General features: G+C 43.1%; 1 protein-coding gene across 2 annotated transcripts in view; it reads right to left on the bottom strand.

The window, feature by feature from the left end:
• The window catches only part of G3BP2 (G3BP stress granule assembly factor 2), a 38,646-nt gene extending 16,793 nt beyond the window's left edge, over positions 1 to 21,853 (bottom strand). Inside the window, exons 1-5 of one of the 2 annotated variants that reach the window (XM_083583193.1) lie at positions 21,567 to 21,853; positions 13,090 to 13,208; positions 8,098 to 8,179; positions 4,470 to 4,643; positions 3,443 to 3,533 (exon numbers count right to left, since the gene is read on the bottom strand). In XM_083583193.1, the coding sequence (XP_083439319.1) occupies positions 3,443 to 3,533; positions 4,470 to 4,643; positions 8,098 to 8,179; positions 13,090 to 13,184 (442 nt within the window). In that variant the 5' untranslated portion in view covers positions 13,185 to 13,208; positions 21,567 to 21,853. The remainder of the gene's footprint in view (positions 1 to 3,442; positions 3,534 to 4,469; positions 4,644 to 8,097; positions 8,180 to 13,089; positions 13,209 to 21,566) is intronic. The other variant, XM_083583194.1, reaches the window with a different exon arrangement.
• Positions 21,854 to 22,166: the final 313 nt, after the last annotated feature.

Consider the following 22,166-nt stretch of genomic DNA (forward strand, 5'->3'; position numbering starts at 1 on the left):
CTGGATTCAACTAAGTTGCCACCTGCACAGAACGTGGCCTGCTCACACGGTGGTACTTTCGCCCTTCTCCTCTTTTCGTGCACCCCCTAAATCTGCACCGGAAGGGTGGAGGAATAGAACACATATGGGGATGGGGGGGTCTTATTATGTGAACAGACCTCATTTTCCACATGCACAGCCCAGGAACTTGACACTATGTTGAATTCCACCCACAGCTTTCACTGGCTGTACATAGGTTTTTAATTCAGAATAGATACACCTGCTGTGCATTTTGTTACTGTAAAAAAGAGGAACTCTATTAAGATCAAGGCACTTTCATTTGCGATTATAAGATAGATTAAAAAGGTAAAGGTACCCCTGATCATTAGGTCCAGTTGTGGACGACTCTGGGGTTGTGCGCTTATCTCGCTCTACAGGCTGAGGGAGCCGGCATTTGTCTGCAGACAGCTTTCAGGTCATGTGGCTCTGGCGAACCAGAGCAGCACATGGAAACGCCGTTTACCTTCCCTTCCTATTTATCTACTTGCACTTGACATGCTTTCAAACTGCTAGGTGGGCAGGAGCTGGGACCAAACAACGGGAGCTCACCCCATCTTGGGGATTCAAACCTCCGACCTTCTGATCGGTAAGCCCAAGAGGCTCAGTGGTTTAAACCACAGCGCTACCTGCATCCCTTCATAAGATTGATTATGGCACGCTAACTGAATAATCTGCCACAAATTCCGAAAACTGTCAAATTAAGAAGAATCCACCACAATGCAGCTGGATACATAAAGTGTTTTACTCGAATGCATCCGAAATGATACTCTTTATATGTCAGTCACATGCTCTATTTCAGAAATCCTTCCCATTCAAAAATAACTGATATTCCTTTATTTCTTTGCCTCAACAAGCCTTTCTTTGCATTCAACCAGTCTAGCCTCCAAACTGACATGGTGGAAAGTAACTTAGGTTGGAAGTAGACTGTTGTTGCTTAGTCGTTTAGTCGTGTCCGATTCTTCGTGACCCCATGGACCAGAGCATGCCAGGCACTCCTGTCTTCCACTGCCTCCCACAGTTTGGTCAAACTCATACTGGTAGCTTTGAGAACACTGTCCAACCATCTTGTCCTCTGCTGTCCCCTTCTCCTTGTGCCCTCAATCAAACACAACTGTGGAAATAAACTATTTACTGAAGAGAGGAGTCACAGAACATTGCAGTTCTCTTTGGCTCCACCTCCATCACTGTACAGTCACTGCTCCCTTCTCTCGTTCATCTTTCCTGAGGAACATGTGCTTGGTCTCTGAATGAAATCTGACTCACACAGCACAATACTACTGCAATGCTCAGCTTAACCACCCCCACACCACTGCATGTCTGCACATAGGAGACTTGCTCTTTTTTAAACAGACAAAATTTCCCCCCAACTACAATTTATTCCTAACAGCCACCTCTCTGATCTTTCCTTACTGGAAACTGAAAGAAAGAATTCTGGTCAAGTTGATAGTTATATGAAAGGGTAACAGAACGGTCATCCCCCTGGGGTCAACAACAGCCATGATATTATCAATCAGATTCATTCAAATGTCATTTAAATTGCCCTTTGTGGGAACTGGATCAGGATAACAACAGGCAAATTACTGTCAGGTTAGAATCTTGAATAATCTAGTCAGGCCCTGCCAAGTGCAAAATTGCTTGCAGGGCTGGTTTTGCAACAGAAAAAACCAAATTGGAAACGGAGTTGTTAGATACTAATGATAAGAATATGTCTAAAATGTATAATTTGTTGTTGGAGTGGCATACAAAGGATGAACAAGTTAAATCGGTTATGATTGATTGGGCAAGAGATGTGGGACATAATATAATGGTGGAGGACTGGGAGAGGCTATGGAGGAAAGGGGTTAAGTTCACTGCATGTACGGTGTTAAAGGAAAACATTATGAAGATGATGTATAGATGGTACTTGACCCCTGTAAAACTAGCAAAGATTTATCACAATAGTAATAATCTTTGTTGGAAATGTAAAGAAAAAGAAGGTACTTTTTTCCATTAGTGGTGGACCTGTCCCAAGGTGAAAGACTTCTGGGAGAAGATTTATAACAAACTGAAAAAAATGTTGAAATATACATTTATTAAGAAACCAGAGGCCTTTCTTCTTGGAATAACAGGTTTAGAATTCCCCAAGAAAGATGTTAAATTATTTTTGTATGCCACAACGGCCGCCCAAATATTACTTGCTAAAAATTGGAAAACACAAGAACTACCAACAGTGGAAGATTGGCAGATGAAGATGATGGACTTTTCGGAGCTAGCTGACCTGACTGGAAGAATCCGCGACCAGAAAGAAGAGGAGTTTCAAGAGGACTGGAGGAAATTTAAGGACTAGTTGAATAAATATTGTAATATAAAAAATTAGAAATTACTTGAAAGAAACAAATAGGCCTAGGATTAAATTAAGTTATAATTAAATAAATGGGATTCAGAATGTTAAGAAAAGTGAATAAGACGCACTATAATTGGAAATTGTTTTAGTTTAATAATATATTGGAAAGCTGTTACTTTTAATTACAAGGAAACTCAGAAGGAAGGGATTTGAGGAAGTCAACCAAGATGTTTAAAAGGTTGGATTTGTGAAGAATTAAGTTTGTTATTATTGTCTATCTGTTTATTGTTCCCCCCTTCACCCCTTTCTTCTTTTTTTTCTCTTTCCTTTTCTGTTTTTGTGTATCATCTTGCTTTGTGGTTTGTGTTATCATGGTGGAAAATCTAATAAAAATTTATTTTAAAAAGAAAATGCTTGCAGGGTTTGTTACCAGGCTGGATTGTGGCAACAATAACCCAAGCAGGATTAGGCCACACCAGCACAGATACTAACCTGAGCAGCACTCAGATAAGCATACTTTTATTCAAAGGCTAGGGTGTTATCCCTTCGACCTGGAGCACAAAATGTTTGTGGAAATATGTACTAGCTCAGCTTGGATTGCCTCTAAAATGGTACCTCTATTTGTGGACATGCTCCATTCCGGGGTGCCATTTGTACCCCGAAAAGTCTGCAACCAGAGCAGTGCTTCTGCACATGTGTGGAGCACGATAGAGCATTTCTGCGCATGCATGAAGCACACAGAACGCTTCTGCGCATGCACAAAGCACGTAGAACACTTCTGTGCGTGCGGCGAAACCCAGAAGTATACACCTCCAGGTTTGCCGCGTTTGCAACCTAAAAAACCACAACATGAAGCGAACGCAACTAGAGGTATGACTGTATGCAGTTTCCACAGTGGGTTGTGCTCAGGTTCATCTCCTGAATTTCTCAGTTCCAGCATGGTGCTCCCCTGAAGTCCTGCTTTTAGACTTCCTATAGGTATCTCGTTTGGCTGCTGTCAAAACAGAACGCTGGATCAGAGAGGCCTTTTGTCTGAGCTAGCAGGGCTTCCTACGTTCCAACTCTGACCAATTCCCTTACCTTCATCTAGTTCAGCTTCAGAGTCACCAAATACTTCATCTTCATAACGGAATATGTCGTTGTGTACATAAAACTTATTTGGAACAGATCCCTGTAAAAACAAACACACGATGGGTAAAAACAATAACTCAACTGTTGATTAACTAACTCTCTGGCAATGCTACATATTGCTTTCAAATTCAGTTGTCCTTTCCCTTTTGCATTCATGTAATGACACGAAAAGTAAGACTTCTCAGCCATAATGTTCAATTCATTTGGAACACTTTGCATCTCATATATATATATATGCCCCTATACACAATGGTCTAGGGGAGCAGTCTGTAGTCCGCTGGCAGTAGGAGTACAATATGGGTATGTCTTTAAGTTAACATCTTACATTAAAAACCTGACAGTACCAAACTATCGAAGGCTTTTCACCAAAGCCAGACTAAATTCCTTCTGCAGTGTTGGATGGCAGGTTGAGAGGAGTTCCCTACCAGGACAGACTTTGCTCATGTGCTCAAGACATCGATTCTATAAAACATATTTTGTTGCATTGTGCAAAATATGAGCAAGCCAGGGCTGAACTGATATTACCCTTGCTGGTACCTTTCCTGGGAAAATCAGAGGCTCACTATATCAGGATCCTATTGGAAGACCGGACAAATGCTAGAACATTAGCAGTGGCAAAGTTTTTATCAGTGATTGCAAGAACAAATGATGCCTATATTCTGAACAAAATGCTTGTTTAACCTGGAGGTAGGCTGTATGAATTGTGTATTGCTTTGTAACGATTTGTTGGGTCTCTGGACCATAATAAAGATTGATTGATATATATATATATATATACAGTATATGAATGGCCCTTACCTGGAAGCTATAACTGCAGCTATGTACACCTAGATAAGATTGCTGGTGGAGGTACCAAAGCAAGCTTGCAGAAATAAGTGCTATGTTTAGTCTAGGAAGGTTTCTGAAGTGAGGGCCATCGTTTGGGATCAACTCATGTTTAGGGCCCTGCTGCTTGAAGTTCACGGTGGCTACTTACTTCTGGAGCCAGTACGAAGGTTTGCATGAATTTCCTCATCGGCTGCCCATTATTTGTCAACTCCCCCATGACTTGCACAACTACTCCATCGTTCAGAGTTGCATGAGCGTCCACATGGCGGATCTTAGTGCGGCATTCACTAAACTGCAGGGACATCACCTTCTTGTGTATGTCCTGGAGACAAAATAAAAGAAACTTGAATCCCACTTAGCCAAAAATGAAAAATAAAACCCCAAGCTCTCAGTACCTGATTTTGATAACTACAGTCATACCTCGGGTTAAGGACGCTTCAGGTTGAGCGTTCTCAGGTTGCGTTCCGCGGCGACCCGGAAGTAACGGAACGGGTTACTTCCGGATTTCACCACTCGAGCATGTGCAGACGTTCAAAATGACGTCACGCGCATGCGCAGAAGCGGCGAATCACGACCCATGCAGACGCGGGTTGCAATCTGCTCAGGATGAATACGGGGCTCCGGAACGGATCCCGTTCGCATCCAGAGGTACCACTGTATAGATGTTTTCCTTTGTTAGGTAGGGCCTCTTAATACTGAATGCATTGCTTTAAAAATGCTGAATATGGAAATGCTTTTCCTTCAATGTAGAGAGCATGGGAGACAAATTCTTCCTTTTCTATCTGTACAAGTGCTCTCTCTCTCTCTCTCTCTCTCTCTCTCTCTCTCTCTCTGTGTGTGTGTGTGTGTGTGTGTGTGTGTGTGTTTTGGTCAATAACCAGTAGATACAAGCTGGTTGATAAAATTCCATAAAGCTACATAGCTTCATAACTAAGTTTAACATAAATTAAAATGTGGTAGAGTGAAGATGTGACTCTTTAAGGTTCCCTCCCTCTTCCAAGGCGCCTGCTCACCTGCACAGCCATTGACCTACTGCCCCGGTGCCTCACTCTATGGCTACAGCTAAGGCTGCTGCAATGTTCTATTGAATGCATTTGAGAGAGAGCCACACAGCTGGTTAGTTTGGCCAAGGGTGGCACTACCCTGACAAGCAAACAAAGCAGCCATTCCAGCTACCAGATCCGCCTCCAATAAGCCTTTCTCAGCACAGGCCAGGAAAAGGCTGCAGCAGTACTTGCAACAGCGGTGCCTGAATGGTGGAGCCTGGTTAAACACTAGAAAAGAGCAGGAAAAAGGTCCTAAGGAAGCAAGGTAGTAAGAGGGAGGGGGGAGGAGGAGGAGGAGAGAACACACATACACTTTCACTCACTAGGAGGTTTGGGAAAGGATGGAGTGAAGAAGGAAGGGGCAAGGAGTTTTGCCTCAACCTCCATGAAATTCCACAGGCCTTTCACAAGTAATTTTGTGAAACTCTGAACCTTTTGCTTCGGCCCCAGCCATGAGCCACTCAAACTGTCTACCTCTTCTCTGCTCAAAGAACCTAAAGGGGAAGCTAAGAAATTCTCAGACGTTTCTGCACATCAGATGATGGTAACGCAGCTCAACAGCTATTGTGCCACATTATGTGGGTGAAATGCACTTCTGATACAAAATAATAATTAATAATAATGAAAATAATATTACAGTCATACCTCTGGTTGAATGTGCTTCAGGCTGAGCGCTTTCGGGTTGCGCTCCATGGCAACCCGGAAGTAACGGAGCACGTTACTTCCGGGTTTCACCGCTCGCACATGCGCAGATGCTCAAAATGACGTCATGCGCGGAAGTGGTAAAACGCGACCTGCACATGCGCAGATGCGCCATCACGTCTTACGTTCCATTCAGCATGCGAATGGGGTTCCAGAACGGATCCTGTTCGCATCCCGAGGTACCACTGTAATAATTTTTAGAGCATGCTATACTGTTTTCAAGAAAACCCAAAGCTCATCTCCATGGCTAATTTTCTCTATTTTCCAGTAAAAACTAGGTATACTTTTTATACTTTTATTTACATAATAAATACAAGGAGGATTCTGGCTGCAGGCCAACAGACTACACTGCAGCTCTTTCATGTGGTCATAAACTTAATCTAGTATTTTAAAATCGGGGGGGGGGGGGGAGGAGGAGGACATGCAATTGGGCTAAGTTTTGCTTTAGGTGTTTTTTTTTTTAAGTGTCTAATTAGGAAAGCAAGAGAACAATGCAATAGTCTTTAATATAGTTTTGAAAGCATGTGCCTCAGGGCAGCAACCATGAAATCAGGGATCCTGGGCTGTCTTAAAACATTTCAAGGAACAGGCTGGCCATTTCCCTGAAAATACCAAAGCTGGATGACAACAGAGAAAAACAGAAGGCTACAGGTGTGGAACTACATCATCTTCATAGAAAATGCATCCGATTCGAATGTGCAATATGCAGCTACCCCAGCAAGTTCTGAATAAATATTTTGAAACTCTGGGTGCATCTTTTAAAGACTGAAGCATGTTCTACTACATCACAACTGTATCACTGCTAGGGCAGAGGTGGAGAGCCTGGAGCCCTCCAGATTGCGGTTGGATTAAAACTCCCATTACCCTGGACCATTGGCCCACATCTAGAAGGCCTAAGATTCCCCCATCCTTTTGTTAAGAGCATATTACATGAATACAAAGACATGGATTACTATCTACATGTCTTGATGCTGGTTCAAGACTAGAGCTCTTTTTCTGGCAGTTGCTGAAGTCAAAAATCAGGTTCTATTTCAAAAACTGGGATCACATATTGCTAAAGTAACAGAAATGAAAGAAAACGAAAAAATGCATAGACATCCAGTGCAGTATTACCAAGAACACTGAAAACCAAAAGCCCTAGGCACTTGATAATCTCTATGCTGCCTTTTTAAATAGGTCACTATTATTCATTTTTGCATAGAAGCCTCTGAAGTGCATAAATAACTGACCTGACCCAATGGCACACCATGAGGCCTTGAAAGAAGTGGTCTCCCACATCCAAGCCCAATATTTTCTGTTGGATATCAGCCTCTTACATTAGCACTGCCAAGCAAGAAACTCTATGGGAAATCAAATGTATTTGAAACTTTTCAGAAGCCTTGTCTGTCTTTTCCCAACTTTAACAAACCTACCCCCACGAAGGCTCCGGATAATCGTGCCTACCATCTTTGCTTTTTCACATTCCTATGTGTGTTCTATGGCACAGCACTCTGGGAAACAAATATGGCGGACACAAATGTCCACACCTTTGCTTCGGAGGACACCCTCTCTGTTAAAAAAATAAGGTAGGGGAAATGTTAAATGCAACAGGATGTGCCCCATCACTTGACCCTAGTGCAGTTCAGGGTCAAAAATTAAACAGGATTCACCATTTCTGGAGTTCTCTCTCAATGTCCATTTATATCCCTATTCCGCCTTGAAATTTTATTATATCAGCCATATCCCATATTTTTACACACTGCAGGGGACAATCGTTTCCAGCATCTGGCAACTAAGGGTTGCATCCAACTAAGCCAAACTCAGAGAAGGCCTATAGAAATCAGCATACATGAAAAAAAAAACACCATAGGTTTCTGCTCTGCATTGAAAACAACCCCACTATGTTTGATGCTGCAAACAAATGGCTATGCTCTCTCTAGATTACTGCTTGAAGTAATGGAAACACCATATTTAACATTATGTATTGCCAAAGGCTATGCCTTTATTTATTGTGACTGAACATGATAAAATAATTGGTTAGGTACATACAGCCTGGCCATACACGGCTTCCTGTGGTTTGCCACTGGCATCCAGTCCACCATGCACATAAGAAGAATTCCTGCCATAAAACCTGCAAAGACATTCGAGCGTGAGGTTTAGGACAGTCATATAGGAGCACATCTGGTTTTCAGCAAATTAAAAAACGAATGCTAAGAAGTTTAATGTAAGCTTTAGATAAGAGGACTATATGGTTTTTAAAACCTGGCATAATTAATAAAATTCTGATGCAGTTCAAAAGCCCATAGCAAACAAGAATAAGAATAATGTTATAAGATAACGCTAAATCTGGTTTGTATCCAGTTTTGGTATCTAGGCACCTTACCAAAGTTTCTTTTAAAAGATACCCCACTATTCTTCCATAACGGTACCCAAGGTGACATAAGTGGGTATTGGTTTATTTTGCTTTTGTTTTATTATGTATTCTGTGTTTGCATTTTGTATTTTTATGTTGTGAACCACCCTGTGATCTTTGGAAGAAGGGTGGTATACAAGTTTAATAAATTAATAAATAAAATAAAAACAAATGGTTCTCAAAAATTCTCCTGTGAAACTGACCAGACCTTGACCTGCTTAGTTTCAAGGGAAACTACTAGGGTGTTCAGGGGGTGGCAACTTCACCCAAAATCCCTTTCCAGGGGCAATAAAACTACATGGAAGAAACAAACTGTGTCTTTTAAGGATCAGTGTACATAATTCCAGGTTATCTGTGGGTACAGTCCTAGAGGAGATCACTTAATATGGTGAGAGCCAGAACAATTTCAACTGTAACCTATCTGCCTTTAAGTTATCGAAATACAATGCTGATATCTACAGTTCTGAAATAATTAAGGATTACTTTTTACTATTTGTTCTCTGTATTAAAATTATGATTACTTATTCAATTTAATATACCGCCCTTCATCAGATCTCAGGGAGGTTCACAAGATAAAAATACAGTGGTACCGCAGGTTAAGAACTTAATTCGTTCTGGAGGTCCGTTCATAACCTGAAACTGTTCTTAACCTGAAGCACCACTTTAGCTAATGGGGCCTCCTGCTGCTGCCGCGCCGCCGGAGCACGATTTCTCTTCTCATCCTGAAGCAAAGTTCTTAACCTGAAGCACTAATTCTGGGTTAGCGGAGTCTGTAACCTGAAGCGTATGTAAACTGAAGCATATGTAACCCGAGGTACCAGGAAAGAAGCATAAAATAAATAGTTAAAACAAAAACAAAACAATAACCCCACCTCCCACAAACACATTTCAAAGGCCACATCAGCCAAAGGCCTGTTTAAAGAGGAAGGTTTTTGCTGGGCACCTAATGATGTATAACAAAGGCACCAGCCAAACCTCATTGGAGAGCACATTCTACAAATGGGGAGCCACTGCAGAAAAGGCCCTTTCTTGTACTGCCACCCTCTGGACCTCTCATGGAGGAGGGACACGAAGAAGGGCCTCAGATGATGATGACAGAGTTCAGGTCAGTTTATATGCCTTTAAATCGGAAATAATTTTATTTATCACTAAATAAAACAATTAAAATACAGTACTCTGAAGCTCTAATACAATCTCCCTGATCTCCCCTGCCCACATCCAACCACAAGGCGCCAGTAATTTCAATGTCATTACAGTGGTACCTCGGGTTACAGACGCTTCAGGTTACAGACTCCACTAACCCAGAAATAGTACCTCGGGTTAAGAACTTTGCTTCAGGATGAGAACAGAAATTGTGTGGCGGCAACAGGAGGCCCCATTAGCTAAAGTGGTACCTCAGGTTAAGAACAGTTTCAGGTTAAGAACAGACCTCCAGAACGAATTAAGTTCTTAACCCGAGGTACCACTGTACTGTAGTAACTTTTTAAGTGGAGCCAACAGAATACAAAACTAAACAATATATTGGTCTCCAAGAGCAGCCTAAAACTGGAAGCTGCTCTAAGGAGTACATCAATATGCATTTATGATTCAGCATTTCTTGTTCATGAAATTCTGAAAGCTTCCAAGATGCTAATACCATCAAATCTAATGGCAAGAGATGTAATAAGAGAAGCAATGACTCCTGAACTATTGCCCAGGTTCTTCACACATTCAGATTGCGACCCAAATTCTAAGACAAAGACAGAATGCTAGGTCATCATCACAGTAAAGGGGTATGTAATGACCCTTGACGTTCTTAATTGTCTTGTCAGCTACCACTACATTGCCAGTTAAAGGTAAAGGTAAAGGGACCCCTGACCATTAGGTCCAGTCGTGACCGACTCTGGGGTTGCAGCGCTCATCTCGCTTTATTGGCCGAGGGAGCCGGTGTACAGCTTCCGGGTCATGTGGCCACCATGACTAAGCCGCTTCTGGCGAACCAGAGCAGCGCACGGAAACGCCGTTTACCTTCCCACCGGAGCAGTACCTATTTATCTACTTGCACTTGATGTGCTTTCGAACTGCTAGGTTGGCAGGAGCAGGGACCGAACAACGGGAGTTCACCCCGTCGCGGGGATTCAAACCGCCAACCTTCTGATTGGCAAGTCCTAGGCTCTGTGGTTTAACGCACAGCACCACCCGCGTCCCTTTGTTGAAGTACAGACCTACTAATCATTTGATTAGCAGCAGACTACCCCAGTGGGAAGAAAACCAGCATCAGTATTAGTAATATGCATTTTCTGGGATAGTTAAGATGCATATTTATCTCAACACTTATCAATGGGAAAGAGATGCTCCATTTCACAGTTCAAAATTGTTGCTCGAGGACCTCACTGCCCAGGTTGAATTTTTTACAGCACTCGTCATTCTCCATAACTGTGTGGCACAGGAAGTCGAGAAACCACAGTTGAGACGCTTAACCATTTACAGTTCACTCTTATTGGCTGTTGTCAATAAGCAGCTCTTGGGTCAGAATAACTTAAATCACTTCAAGATATCCAGGATGTAACAGGTCTTCTACTGCTTCTCAGCTATGCATCATGGAGAATGAGCTACTAAATGGAAATCTCAGGACATACCAACAAAGGAAGAGTGGATTTGTAAATTAAGTGAGTATATAGAATTGGCAAAATTAACTTCAATTATAAGATATCAATCAAATAAAAAGTTAAGAATGGAGTGGAAGTATTTCGAATATTATATGTCAAAATATTGTTCTAAAAATGACATGTTAATATGCTTAGAATAAAAAATGTAAGCAATAACAAAAGAAAGAAAGAAAAATCAAAATTTAACGAAAATAATTTATTACAGAATGCAAGGGAAAAAGGTAGAAAGAAATATACATAAGTCGAATTGCTGTGGAGGGAAGTAGAGGGTGGGTGGTTTTATAATTAAGTGTATAATTATGCAACTGTTGTAATTTAGATATTATATTTTATGTGAGGGAATCATTGGGAATTTTGGTTATTATGTATATATTAAGTTTCAATAAAGAGCTTTGAAAATTTAAAAAAAGAGAGAATGAGCTTTATTGCAAGGAGTTTTCTTGCAACAAAAGATTTATCTGGCGCATATAACAGAAAATCATGGCAATAGAAAAGAAACTATGGCTACTGGAGAGTAACTGAAAAGCTACATCACAGTGTTATAATCCTGTCAGTCAACAGGAGGGTGTTTTCAGTCTCTGCTGTTAGTAGGCAAACTCTTAAGTAGCTTTTTTGAAAGCTGGTACAATAGTGGAGAACCTTTGCCCCGCAAGTGATATTAGGTCCAGGGGGAGTCCTAATTTGTCCCACAAGGCTGCTTTCTCCAAACTATACCCACATGTTCCACATCCACCATCATGGAAACAATTCGGAGCCTTTGGCAAGCAAGGCTTGCTGTAAATGTTGATCAGCTGATCACTGCTAACAGCAAGCTCCACTGTGATCAGCTGCAGTATGGAATTCCCAATCAAAATATTTGTTTATTGCATTTATGAGATCACTCAAAATAACTTCTCTACGTCTCTTACATGTAAACAGAACATGTGTATGCTTAATTTGGCATCATTTGGAACATGAGATTGGCTGGTGACCGCTTGTCTTTGTAGCTACCTATCCATATATTAAGATCCTCGATGAAGGACCTCTTGTAAACGTCTCTCTAATGTAATGGGGGAGGGTATGAGAAGACTTCTCAGCAGTGGCAACTACAGCGCAGAACACTATCTCTAGAGAGCTTTGCTTGGACTCTTACCTTAACATCTTTTCAGCACCAGTAAGGACCTTTTTATTTTTCCAGCTTTTAAAGAAACAATTTTAATCTTGCTGTATCATGATGCTTTTATGATTTGGCGGCTTTTTCATTTGCTGTATTTTCTTGCATTCACGCTGTAATTGTTTTTGCTTTTGCAAACCACCCTGGGAGTATAATTGTATAATACTTTCATAGGGTTGTATCTGGCTAAGCCATGCCCAAACTAGGCCCACTGAAATCAATGGAATTGTTAGTCATGAGCAACTGAAGTCCAATGATTTCAGTGTGTCAATACTGAATATGACTTAGCTGAACAAAGCCTTCAATAAATAAAGACACAGGAATAGGAGGCAGGGTATCTGTGCTTTGTTTCTTCTCTCAACACTCCCAATTTATGTTGTTCAGCTGCTTTTTCAATTGCTTATACTTTATTAACGAAGCCCACAAATTTTTTTAAAAAAAAACACTTCAAATTTAGATAGAACAGCTGTTTTAGTCAGAACCTAAATTAAAACTACACTTCGAAATGTAATTTTTTATGGCTTGAAAGGGTGGATTTTCTTTGTGTGTGAAACAAATTATGGGACACAAAATAAACATAGCCCAAGTTGGCTATGCTTGTTGTTTATTTAAAGAACACCCATTTAATTTAAAGATTTTAAAGCCACCCTTTAGCAAACTATAAGTGCTGCATACAATAAAATAAAAACATCAAGGCAGAACTAGTCCATATCGTCATGTTAAGCTGTCCATAAGAAGATAAACAGTTACATTTGTGGGGAGTGGGGTCAATTCAACTTGCTCCTTTAGTCAAGACAACACCAGCTATTGATATATTTAGAAGTTACCTGTGTAAGAAGTCAGGGGCTTTATTTAGCAGGGTATAGTACTGCCTCACGAACTCCCGCCCTACAAGCAGCGGACTTGGCTTCTCCATCACCATTTCTTTGGTAGACAGTGTCAAAGGCTGTAATACAAGAGAACACACACAACGTGAGATGAAATGTACAGTACTCTATTGGATGATGAACATTAAATGCAGTAGAACCTTATAACTGCAGGGAGGGAAAGAACTACAGTAGTTCCTATCCAGCAAAATTCAATTTCAAAAGAATTTAAGGTTTCTGTAATTTCCCCCTCCAAATGTTCACTTCACTTACATATGATAAAAGCATAAAAGCTGGGATGGGCAGGTACAGCTTTTACAAGCAGCTGCAATTCTTTATTTTAAAATATTTGCCCGATATCCTGATTCCCCTTTGGACTCAGAACGCAAACCGTTCTGAAAGTTTGACTCATACAGCAGCCCAGCATGAGTCTACAGGTTACAAGCCATTAAAGCATGGCAGAGTACTAAGATACATGGCTAGGCTTAACTAAGATTTGATCCTACACTTGACGTGCCCCCTGCCCTCTACGTTTGAAGACTGAAGCAGGCACATTCGTGCATTTGACATCCCAAGCAAATCCTCTGTAGAGGCTGGGCATATATGGTCTGCTTTCACCAGCGCTGTTGCCTCCTTGGAGATGACATAGCCAGCTCACAGGGGAGTCATCTTCACTTTCAGGGTACGGTGCTGCTGGAACCACCTCCACAGCTGGTGATGTATGGCTTGGGAAGTCCATCTCTGACAAGCCACTAGGCCCTTCTCCTGAATCTGGATCCCCTCCTCCTAATCCACTGGAAATTTCCCTGGGGCTGCAAGTCCTCAACCCACTAGAACCTTCCCTTGGGTTGGCCGCTCCCAATTCTCATCAACATCTGACCACCCTCTCTGTGACATGCCCATGGGACGCACATCCTATGTGGGACTTGCACTATTTGGATATACAGTTTCAGGAATATACTACAGTGGTACCTCGGGTTACATATGCTTCAGGTTACAGACTCCGCTAACCCAGAAATAGTACCTCGGGTTAAGAACTTTGCTTCAGGATGGAAACAGAAATCGCACGGCGGTGGCGCAGCAGCAGCAGAAGGCCCCATTAGTTAAAGTGGTGCTTCAGGTTAAGAACAGTTTCAGGTTAAGAACGGACCTCTGGAACAAATTAAATACTTAACCCGAGGTACCACTGTACTTTGATGCCCAACGTTCTGACCCAATGCATGCTTACTCCAGGGTAAGTTCCACCACGTTCAAAGGGGCTTATTCCCAGGACTGCAGATTTAGAATCTAAATCAGGAATGGGGAAACCTGTGGTCCTCCAGATGCTGCTGTATTGCAACTCCCTGATCATTGGCCACACTGGCTGAAGTTGAAGGAAGGTGGAGTAAAACAACATGGCTTTGGCAAAGTGGAGTCCTGTGCTGCCTTGCCAACCTTTCATTTTCTACAATCAATCATTTATTATTGAATACTTATATACCACCCATCTGACTGGGTTACCCCAACCACTCTGGGTCGCTATAAAAAAATTAAAGCACAGTACATCAAGCATTTAAACACTTCCCTGAACATGGCTGCTTTCAGATGTCTTCTAAATGTCAGCTAGTTGTTTATTTCCTTGACATCTGATGGGAGGGCGTTCCACAGGGCGGGTGCCACTACCAAGAAGGCCCTCTGCCTGGTTCCCTGTAACTTGGCTTCTCACAGTGAGGGAACAACCAGAAAGCCCCTTCGGGCTGAATTATGGGGGTGGAGAAGCTCCAACAGGTATACAGGGCCAAAGCCTTTTAGGGCTTTACAAGCATGTAAATATGCATGATTCGGTAGAGATTATATACTCTGGCTTCCAAAAAGCTTTTGACAAAGTACCTCACCAAAGTCTTCTGAGTAAATTTAGCAGTCTTGGGAGAAAGAACAGATTCATTTATTTGCTAAAGAACAGGAAGCTAAGGACTGAAATAACATAAAATTATTTCAATGATGGGAAGTACAATGAATATAAGATACCGATACTATTTAATTTTTCCTTAAATGATCAGGAGACAAAGAGTGAACACTAAAATGGCCAAGTCTGCAGAGAACAGCAAATTATTCAGGTTGCCAACTAATAGAAGCTGAAAAATCTCTCCCAACTGCATGAATAGTCAATGAAACTTAGGTTCAATGCAAGTTAAGTGAAAACTGATACACGTTGGAGGGGAAAAAACCTGTATATTGATGAGATCTGAACATGCGGTGACTAAACAAAAAAAATGTATATTACAACCACAGTGGATATAGCTCTGGGAAAATCATTAACTAAGAGCATGGTGGTAATGGAAAAGGAAAATACCGTGCTCGGAATTATTACAAAAGGAATTTAAAATGAAGCAGTTGTTATCATATCACGTTTATATAAATAAACCTATAAAGCACTTGCATTTGGAATACTATCTACAATTTCAGTTGCTCCATCACAAAAAGATGATATAGAGTTGGAAAAGATGTAAAAAAGCGCAGCCAGGAAGATGACAGGGTTGAAGCACCCTACTAAGAAATGCTCAAGTATTGGGGGCTTTTCAGTTTATCAAAGAGATGGCTAAGGGTGCAAGCCTATATTTATGCTGGCTGGAGAGCTTTAGGGTTTGATGTTAAGCCCCCTGCACCAATGTAGTACCCAAGCTAAACCACTGCTGACTCCACCACCCCATGCAACTAGTCAATTGTTGTTGTTGGCATCTGTCTGTCTCAAGAGACAATGAAATGCACCTCCGGGGGTGAAGTCAAACCGCTGCTCTATCTTCTTCACCCCCACTGTGTCTCCCTTTAATCTTATTTTTTCCCAGGCTAAACATACCCAGCTACTTCTGTCCAGCATGTATTTCCAGACTGACCATTCTAGCTAGTCATCCCCCCCTGGACACACACCAGTTTGTCAGTGTCTTCCTTAAATTTGGTATGTCATGTAACATAATTAATACAATTCAAATCAAATTGAATAGATACAATACTCTGGAATAAGGAAGCACACATATTTGTTCTTTCAGCATGATAAAAGTTCATATGTTAACATTTGCAGTGCCTTCATCCCTCCTCTGCCACAGAAGGAAAGTGTATTCTATTGTTAAACCTTAAATTATTTACAAATATTCCAATAAAAATAATTTTCAAGTGAATTTTTGAATCTGCTTGAATACAACGTTTCAAACTACATTTGAAGCACGGGGCGGGGGGGGGCCCTGATAAATTTCAGTTCTAATACTTATGAATATTGGAAAACCTTCGGAGATGTTCATTCAGCATGTAAAATTAATACAGCACACATTTAATAAAAATAAAAAGTAAGTCAAACAAATGTGCTAAATCAGAACTCAAATGCGTTAGGGTAGCATAAATTTTCCAATCCAAATTTTTCTGGAAAACCACTAGGATTCACCTCGCTGGCGGGAGCTATGCAAGGACAGTAGCTCGGTGGTAGAACATCTATCGGTCCTGAAAGATCTTCATTGGCTCCCAGTACGTTTCCAAGCACAATTAAAAGTGCTGGTGCTGACCTTTAAAGCCCTAAATGGCCCCAGTCCTGTATACCTGAAGGAGCGTCTCCACCCCCATCATTCAGCCCGGACACTGAGGTCTAGCCCAAGGGCCTTTTGGCGGTTCCCTCGCTGCGAGAAGTGAGGTTACAGGGAACCAGGCAGAGGGCCTTCTCGGTAGTGGCGCCTGCCCTGTGGAACGCCCTCACAGCAGATGTCAAGGCAATAAACAATTTTACTTTAAAAAGACACCTGAAGGCGGCCCTGTTTAGGGAACTTTTTAATGTCTGACGTTGTATTGTTTTTGATATTTGGTTGGAAGCTGCCCAGAGTGGCTGGGGAGACCCAGTGAGATGGGCGGGGTATAAATAATAAATTATTATTATTACTACATCTAGGTCCCAAGTTCAATACCTGGCAGCTCCAGGTAACATGGTGAGTGTGGTAGAGAGGCTCCTTCCTAAACACAGGAGAGCTCCTGCCAATTGGTGGAGACAGTAGGTGAATCAACGATCTGGCTCAGTATAGCACAGTACCGTATGCTCCTAAAGTGAAAGAGCACTTTCCACAAAAAGCTTATCCTCTAAATAGCATTATGGGTACTTCTAAATAGTATTATATGGGAACTCCAATGCAACAGGAACCGCTGCTCTGTTACCCCAGCAAGGGAGGAAAGGACAAGGCACCCCACAAAACTAAGCAAGGGATAGGAGGTAACATGCTTACTCGACAACACCTTTTTGGTTAAACTTTTTGCATTACAAAGCCTTCCTCTCCCAAAGCTAGTAATGATGTCTCCATGCAAATCTAAGTACACACGCTTAGTGGGGTAAGGGTGGGGTAGTGACACAGGCTCAGGTGCAGGTAAGCTTTGTGTTGCCACTACTGCTAGTGCCAGCCAAACAATCATTATTCCCTTTGCCTTCCAGGATCACAGTCTGAAAAAAGTGGACATTGCACAAAGAAAAGAACTTCACTGCAGCTCCCCACAGGAAAAAGAGCAAGTCCTGTCTCGGTGATAGCTCCCTTCTGAAAGGCTAGATGAAGCTGATACTTGCCAGAGTCTATGTTGCAGATTCCTGACCATTGCTCATTAAAGTCCCCAACTCTTCCTGGCTCACAGGCAGTCCTCTAAGGAAAGTTCCTACTAAGACTACACGATAGGACTACAATGTTAGTAAGAGCAGTGACCGGTGCTATTCCTTGTGTTTTGCTGACTTTCCTGTTCTACTAAGCCCCTGTATTTTTTTGTAAGCTGCTTGGGAGACAGCTATGTATTGTTGAAGCCCTAGCCAACACAGAGATGGAGCGCTATGGAGCAGTACACCTGTTCCTTTGCTGTTGGCCACATAGCAAAGGTGAAGGAGCCCTGCTGAGACAAGGTGACTGGCAGCTATGTTCATATTTTCTGCTTCCAGGTCTCATTCCGCTTTGTTACAGCTGCCACTTCTGTGTTGATGGGGTTTAGGAGCCGAGGACCCTTTCCCACCAGTGTTAGAAACTGTGGGATAGAAAAGCTAGGAGCCAAATGGCTCGTGGGACCTGGGTTGTGGGTGCCAAAACAGAATGTCTAGTTGCCATTAGGGGTGGGTCCAGCAACACTTTTTATTTACTATTTTGATAAGCATGAACTAATATGCAATTCAGATAAGTGACATATTGTTAATATCCCATTTTAAAAAGAAATACATGTTTAATTTGGTGTTTACAATAAAATACTGGTACCAGACTTCAGTTTTCAAAACACTCTACATTATTAAACTCCTTAATGTACTGTCTATTCTTAACATATACTTTGAGGCTTCAAAGCACATACATTTCAGTAATCCTTGAGTGTCATTCAGGTGCAAAACAATGGAACCCAGACCTTTTGTAGTGCTCACAAATGGAGTATCTTTAGGCGCGAAATGTGCCTGGTGCCCTGCTAATTTCGAACCCTGCTTCCCATGCCTACTGGTTCTTATTCACAGGAGCTCGTGTCAGGATCGAATTATGAAGAGAAAGGGGCTCAAAGATTTCTTTTCCACCAGGTCTTGGTGTAGTTTATTCCTTCTTTGGCCATTTGAATTCCAGTGAGGTAAGGGGGTTGAGACCCCTAACAGTTGAAAAGCCTCCTGGTTACTTCTGATATGATGAGAATTGGGGACTTGAAAGAATTGGGGACATGTCTTTCCTCAAGACATAGTGAGGAAATAAACAGCAGTACCAGACAATAATGCATATGAACATGTGGAATAGTGTGGCTAGGTTATATGGCAGGGACTGAGTGCTGCAAAAGCAAACTGGGTCACGTGGGAGTCATACAATTGACTGATGTGGTATTTCCTCTGAATGGCTCAAGACTCTGCATTCACCAAGGCATCCTAGGTATACAAAGTCCTTCCAGAATTTTCTAGTGGGAAATGGCAGTCAAGGTTTGAACTTGGGACTTACTGGTATGTGAAACCTGGGGTTCCTGGTGCAATCCTCTAGGTCTTTGCTGGGTCAGGATGCTGTGCCCCATAATATACCCTCCTGCTGTACTTGAGTGGTTGGAAAACTGTTTGGGGAGAGTGAAGGTTGGATTGCAGTTTTGCTTGCTTCTCCCTCCCCACTTATCTTTTGGCATGACCACTTGTTGTCTGACATGCAAAAGGTGAATTTGGCCCCAATTCAAATACTTCCCTCATGGGGGTTTGTGCCTAATTCACCTATTTCCTGCCCCTATGCCCTATAGGAAGAGCTAACAAGAGGCTTTTGTAAGAGCACAATTGCAGCTTCACACTGTTTATGAGTTTGCAACTTAGCCTGGCCCTTCATAGACTTCTAAGTAAAAGTATCCCACACTCTCTACTTCATCTCTGCTTGGGGGTTTTCCATTAGCATTTGGTTAGCTACAATGGAAAACAGGATGAGGAACTATATGGATCTTTTAGCATGCATACATGCAGTAAAGCTGCTTTTTTCTGAATGGAAAGAAGATCTATTTTTGTCTCTAGGGTATTTGCATATGAATGCATTGGAGTAAACATTAAGGTGGCTAGGGTAGTGTTCAGAACTATGATAATACATCTTAAGGGAATTCTATTTTTTATTATCCTTTTCACCAAACAGAGCTTTGTTTTCAAATCAGGCCTAGGACCAGCTATAATGCACAGTAAATAAGTACATCTGTCAACAGGTAAAAGAAAAGGTTAAAGCAATTTGTTATAGTGGGGTTGACAAGCTCAGCAATCCTTGATGAGTCAGTAGGGACAAGACAGGTTCACAGCACCCATTTTCACATGTGAAATGGAAGCTGCCATAGCATAGTAGCTAAGTGTTATTAAACAGGAAATCCCCACTTAAGATCTTAGCCACTGCAAGTCACTTTCACTCTTGTAAGATCTTAAGAGGAGTTAGCTGCAACAGGCCAGTGCCTTATCTAGTCCAGCACCTTGTTCTCACAGCAGCTGACCAGATACTGATTATGGGAAATCCACAGGCAGAATTCAAGCGCAATAACCTTTTCCCCTACTGAGGCTTCCAGCAGCAACTGGTATTCAGAAACATGACAGCCTGCAACTGCAGAGGCAGTGACTATCCATTATGGCTAGTGGCCTTTGATAGCCCTCTTCTCCACAAATTTGACCAAATCCTCTTTGAAAGCCATCTAGGTTGGGTGAGCATCACAACCTCTGCTATGGGAGTGAGTCTGTCCTAGCCTAACCATGCACTGTGTGGAGAAGTACTGTACTTTCCCATCCTGAAGCAGGGGTTGGACTAGATGACCCTCAGGGTCTCTTCCAACCCAACCATTATATGATTCCTAACACTCATATTATCTGGAGGTCCACACGCTTCCAGCAGTGCCACCCCTACCTTACAGGGCTGCTTTTGCCAGGAAGCATGTTATTCTGGTGTGCTGGGAACTTGAAAGGTGCCACATGAGCACTAAGGATCTGGGATTTGTCCCTGAGCCCGCAGTGAAGGAAGCTGTGTGTGTATGTGTGCACATACAGGGACACACATAACTGTACATGCACACATTAGAGAGGGAAAGAGAGTGAGTGAGAGAAAGAGAGACGTGCACACTCACAATCTTACCCTTTCAAAGGCGGGCTTGTGTACCATAGAATCACAGAACCGAATAGTCGGAAGGGGCGCCCGGGGGGTCATCCAGCCCACCCCCTGCTATGCAGGGAACCTCATCACGCGTCCCCCCCCCAGTCTGAACCCTGCTTAGCATTGCAAACGGGGTAGCGGTTTCGTGGCTGCAGATGCTGCCGCAAGCTGCAAGGGCACCTAAAAGAGGACTTATTGCAATTATTATTATTATTATTATTATTATTATTATTATTATTACCGCCACTACTTACACACACACAGAGAGAGAGAGAGAGAGAGGGCGAGACCTGCACGCTCACGATCTTACTCTTTCAAAGGCGGGCTTGTGTACCATAGAATCACAGAACCGAATAGTCAGAAGGGGGCCTTCGGGGGGTCATCCAGCCCACCCCCCACCCGCCATGCAGGGAACCTCAGCACGCGTTTCCCTCCCCCTCCCACCCAGTCTGAACCCTGCTTAGCATTGCAAACGGGGTAGCGGTTTCGTGGCTGCAGATGCTGCGTGGGCGCCTAAAAGAGGACTTATTGCACACTATTATTATTATTATTAATAATATTACCGCCACTACTTGCACCTCCTCATCCCATTCCCCCCTCAGGGCGAGGCCGGAGGGAAGAAGGTCGCGCAGCCACCGGCCCCGCACCCCCCCCCCGGGCGCCCGGGGAAGGGGCCTGCGGGGCTGCTGACAGCCGCCAATCCTCCTCCTCCCGCTCTCTTTCTCTGAGGAGAAGCTGCCCCGCTTCCCCCCTTCCCACACACCCCCTCACGGGGGGAGGCGGGAGGGAGGCCGGCCTTCCCCGCCCGGCCCGGCCCGGCCCTCTCCCCCCCCCCCCAGTTACCTAGACGCTCTTCTTTCTCCGTCTCAGGGTCCGGGGTTCGCTTCCCGGCCGAGGGCGCGGGGGGGGGGGAGGAGCGACTGGGGCAGCGCGTCCGTCTCTCTCTTTCTCCCTCCCTCCCTCACAAGCACGGATTCGGGGCGGAACCGGATGTCTCGTCCGCTCTCGCTTTCTAATAAGGAGGAGCGGGCGGGCGGGGGGTGGGGTGGGGGGGAAAAAAAGGAGGAAGGTGGCGCGCGCGCGCAGCTTCTGGAAGATCGGCCCGGACGTGGGCGGGGTCAGAGGCCGCCGGAGCGGAAGGCGCACGCGCGTGCGCACGCGCGCTCGGGCTTTTTTTTGTTAGGTAGGGCCAATGGTGGCTTTTGGGAACTTTGGCCGGAAGTGGCGGCTTCGTCTCTATGGTTTCCGCCCTCCCGATTGCGTTTCCCAGGTCAAAGGGGCGCCGTTTACAGCGCCGTCGCAGGACGAGTGACGAAGGGCGCGCCGAGTGATGACATTCTAAATTAATTTAAATTAATTTTAAATTTGAATTGACTTAATGAATTTAAATTTAATTCTAAATTATATACTGGAAACGTGGGAGGTTACAAGGGGTCAAAGACA

This window comes from Podarcis filfolensis (assembly GCF_964270895.1).
Source record: "Podarcis filfolensis genome assembly, chromosome: 13".
NCBI classification, from domain to species: domain Eukaryota; kingdom Metazoa; phylum Chordata; class Lepidosauria; order Squamata; family Lacertidae; genus Podarcis; species Podarcis filfolensis.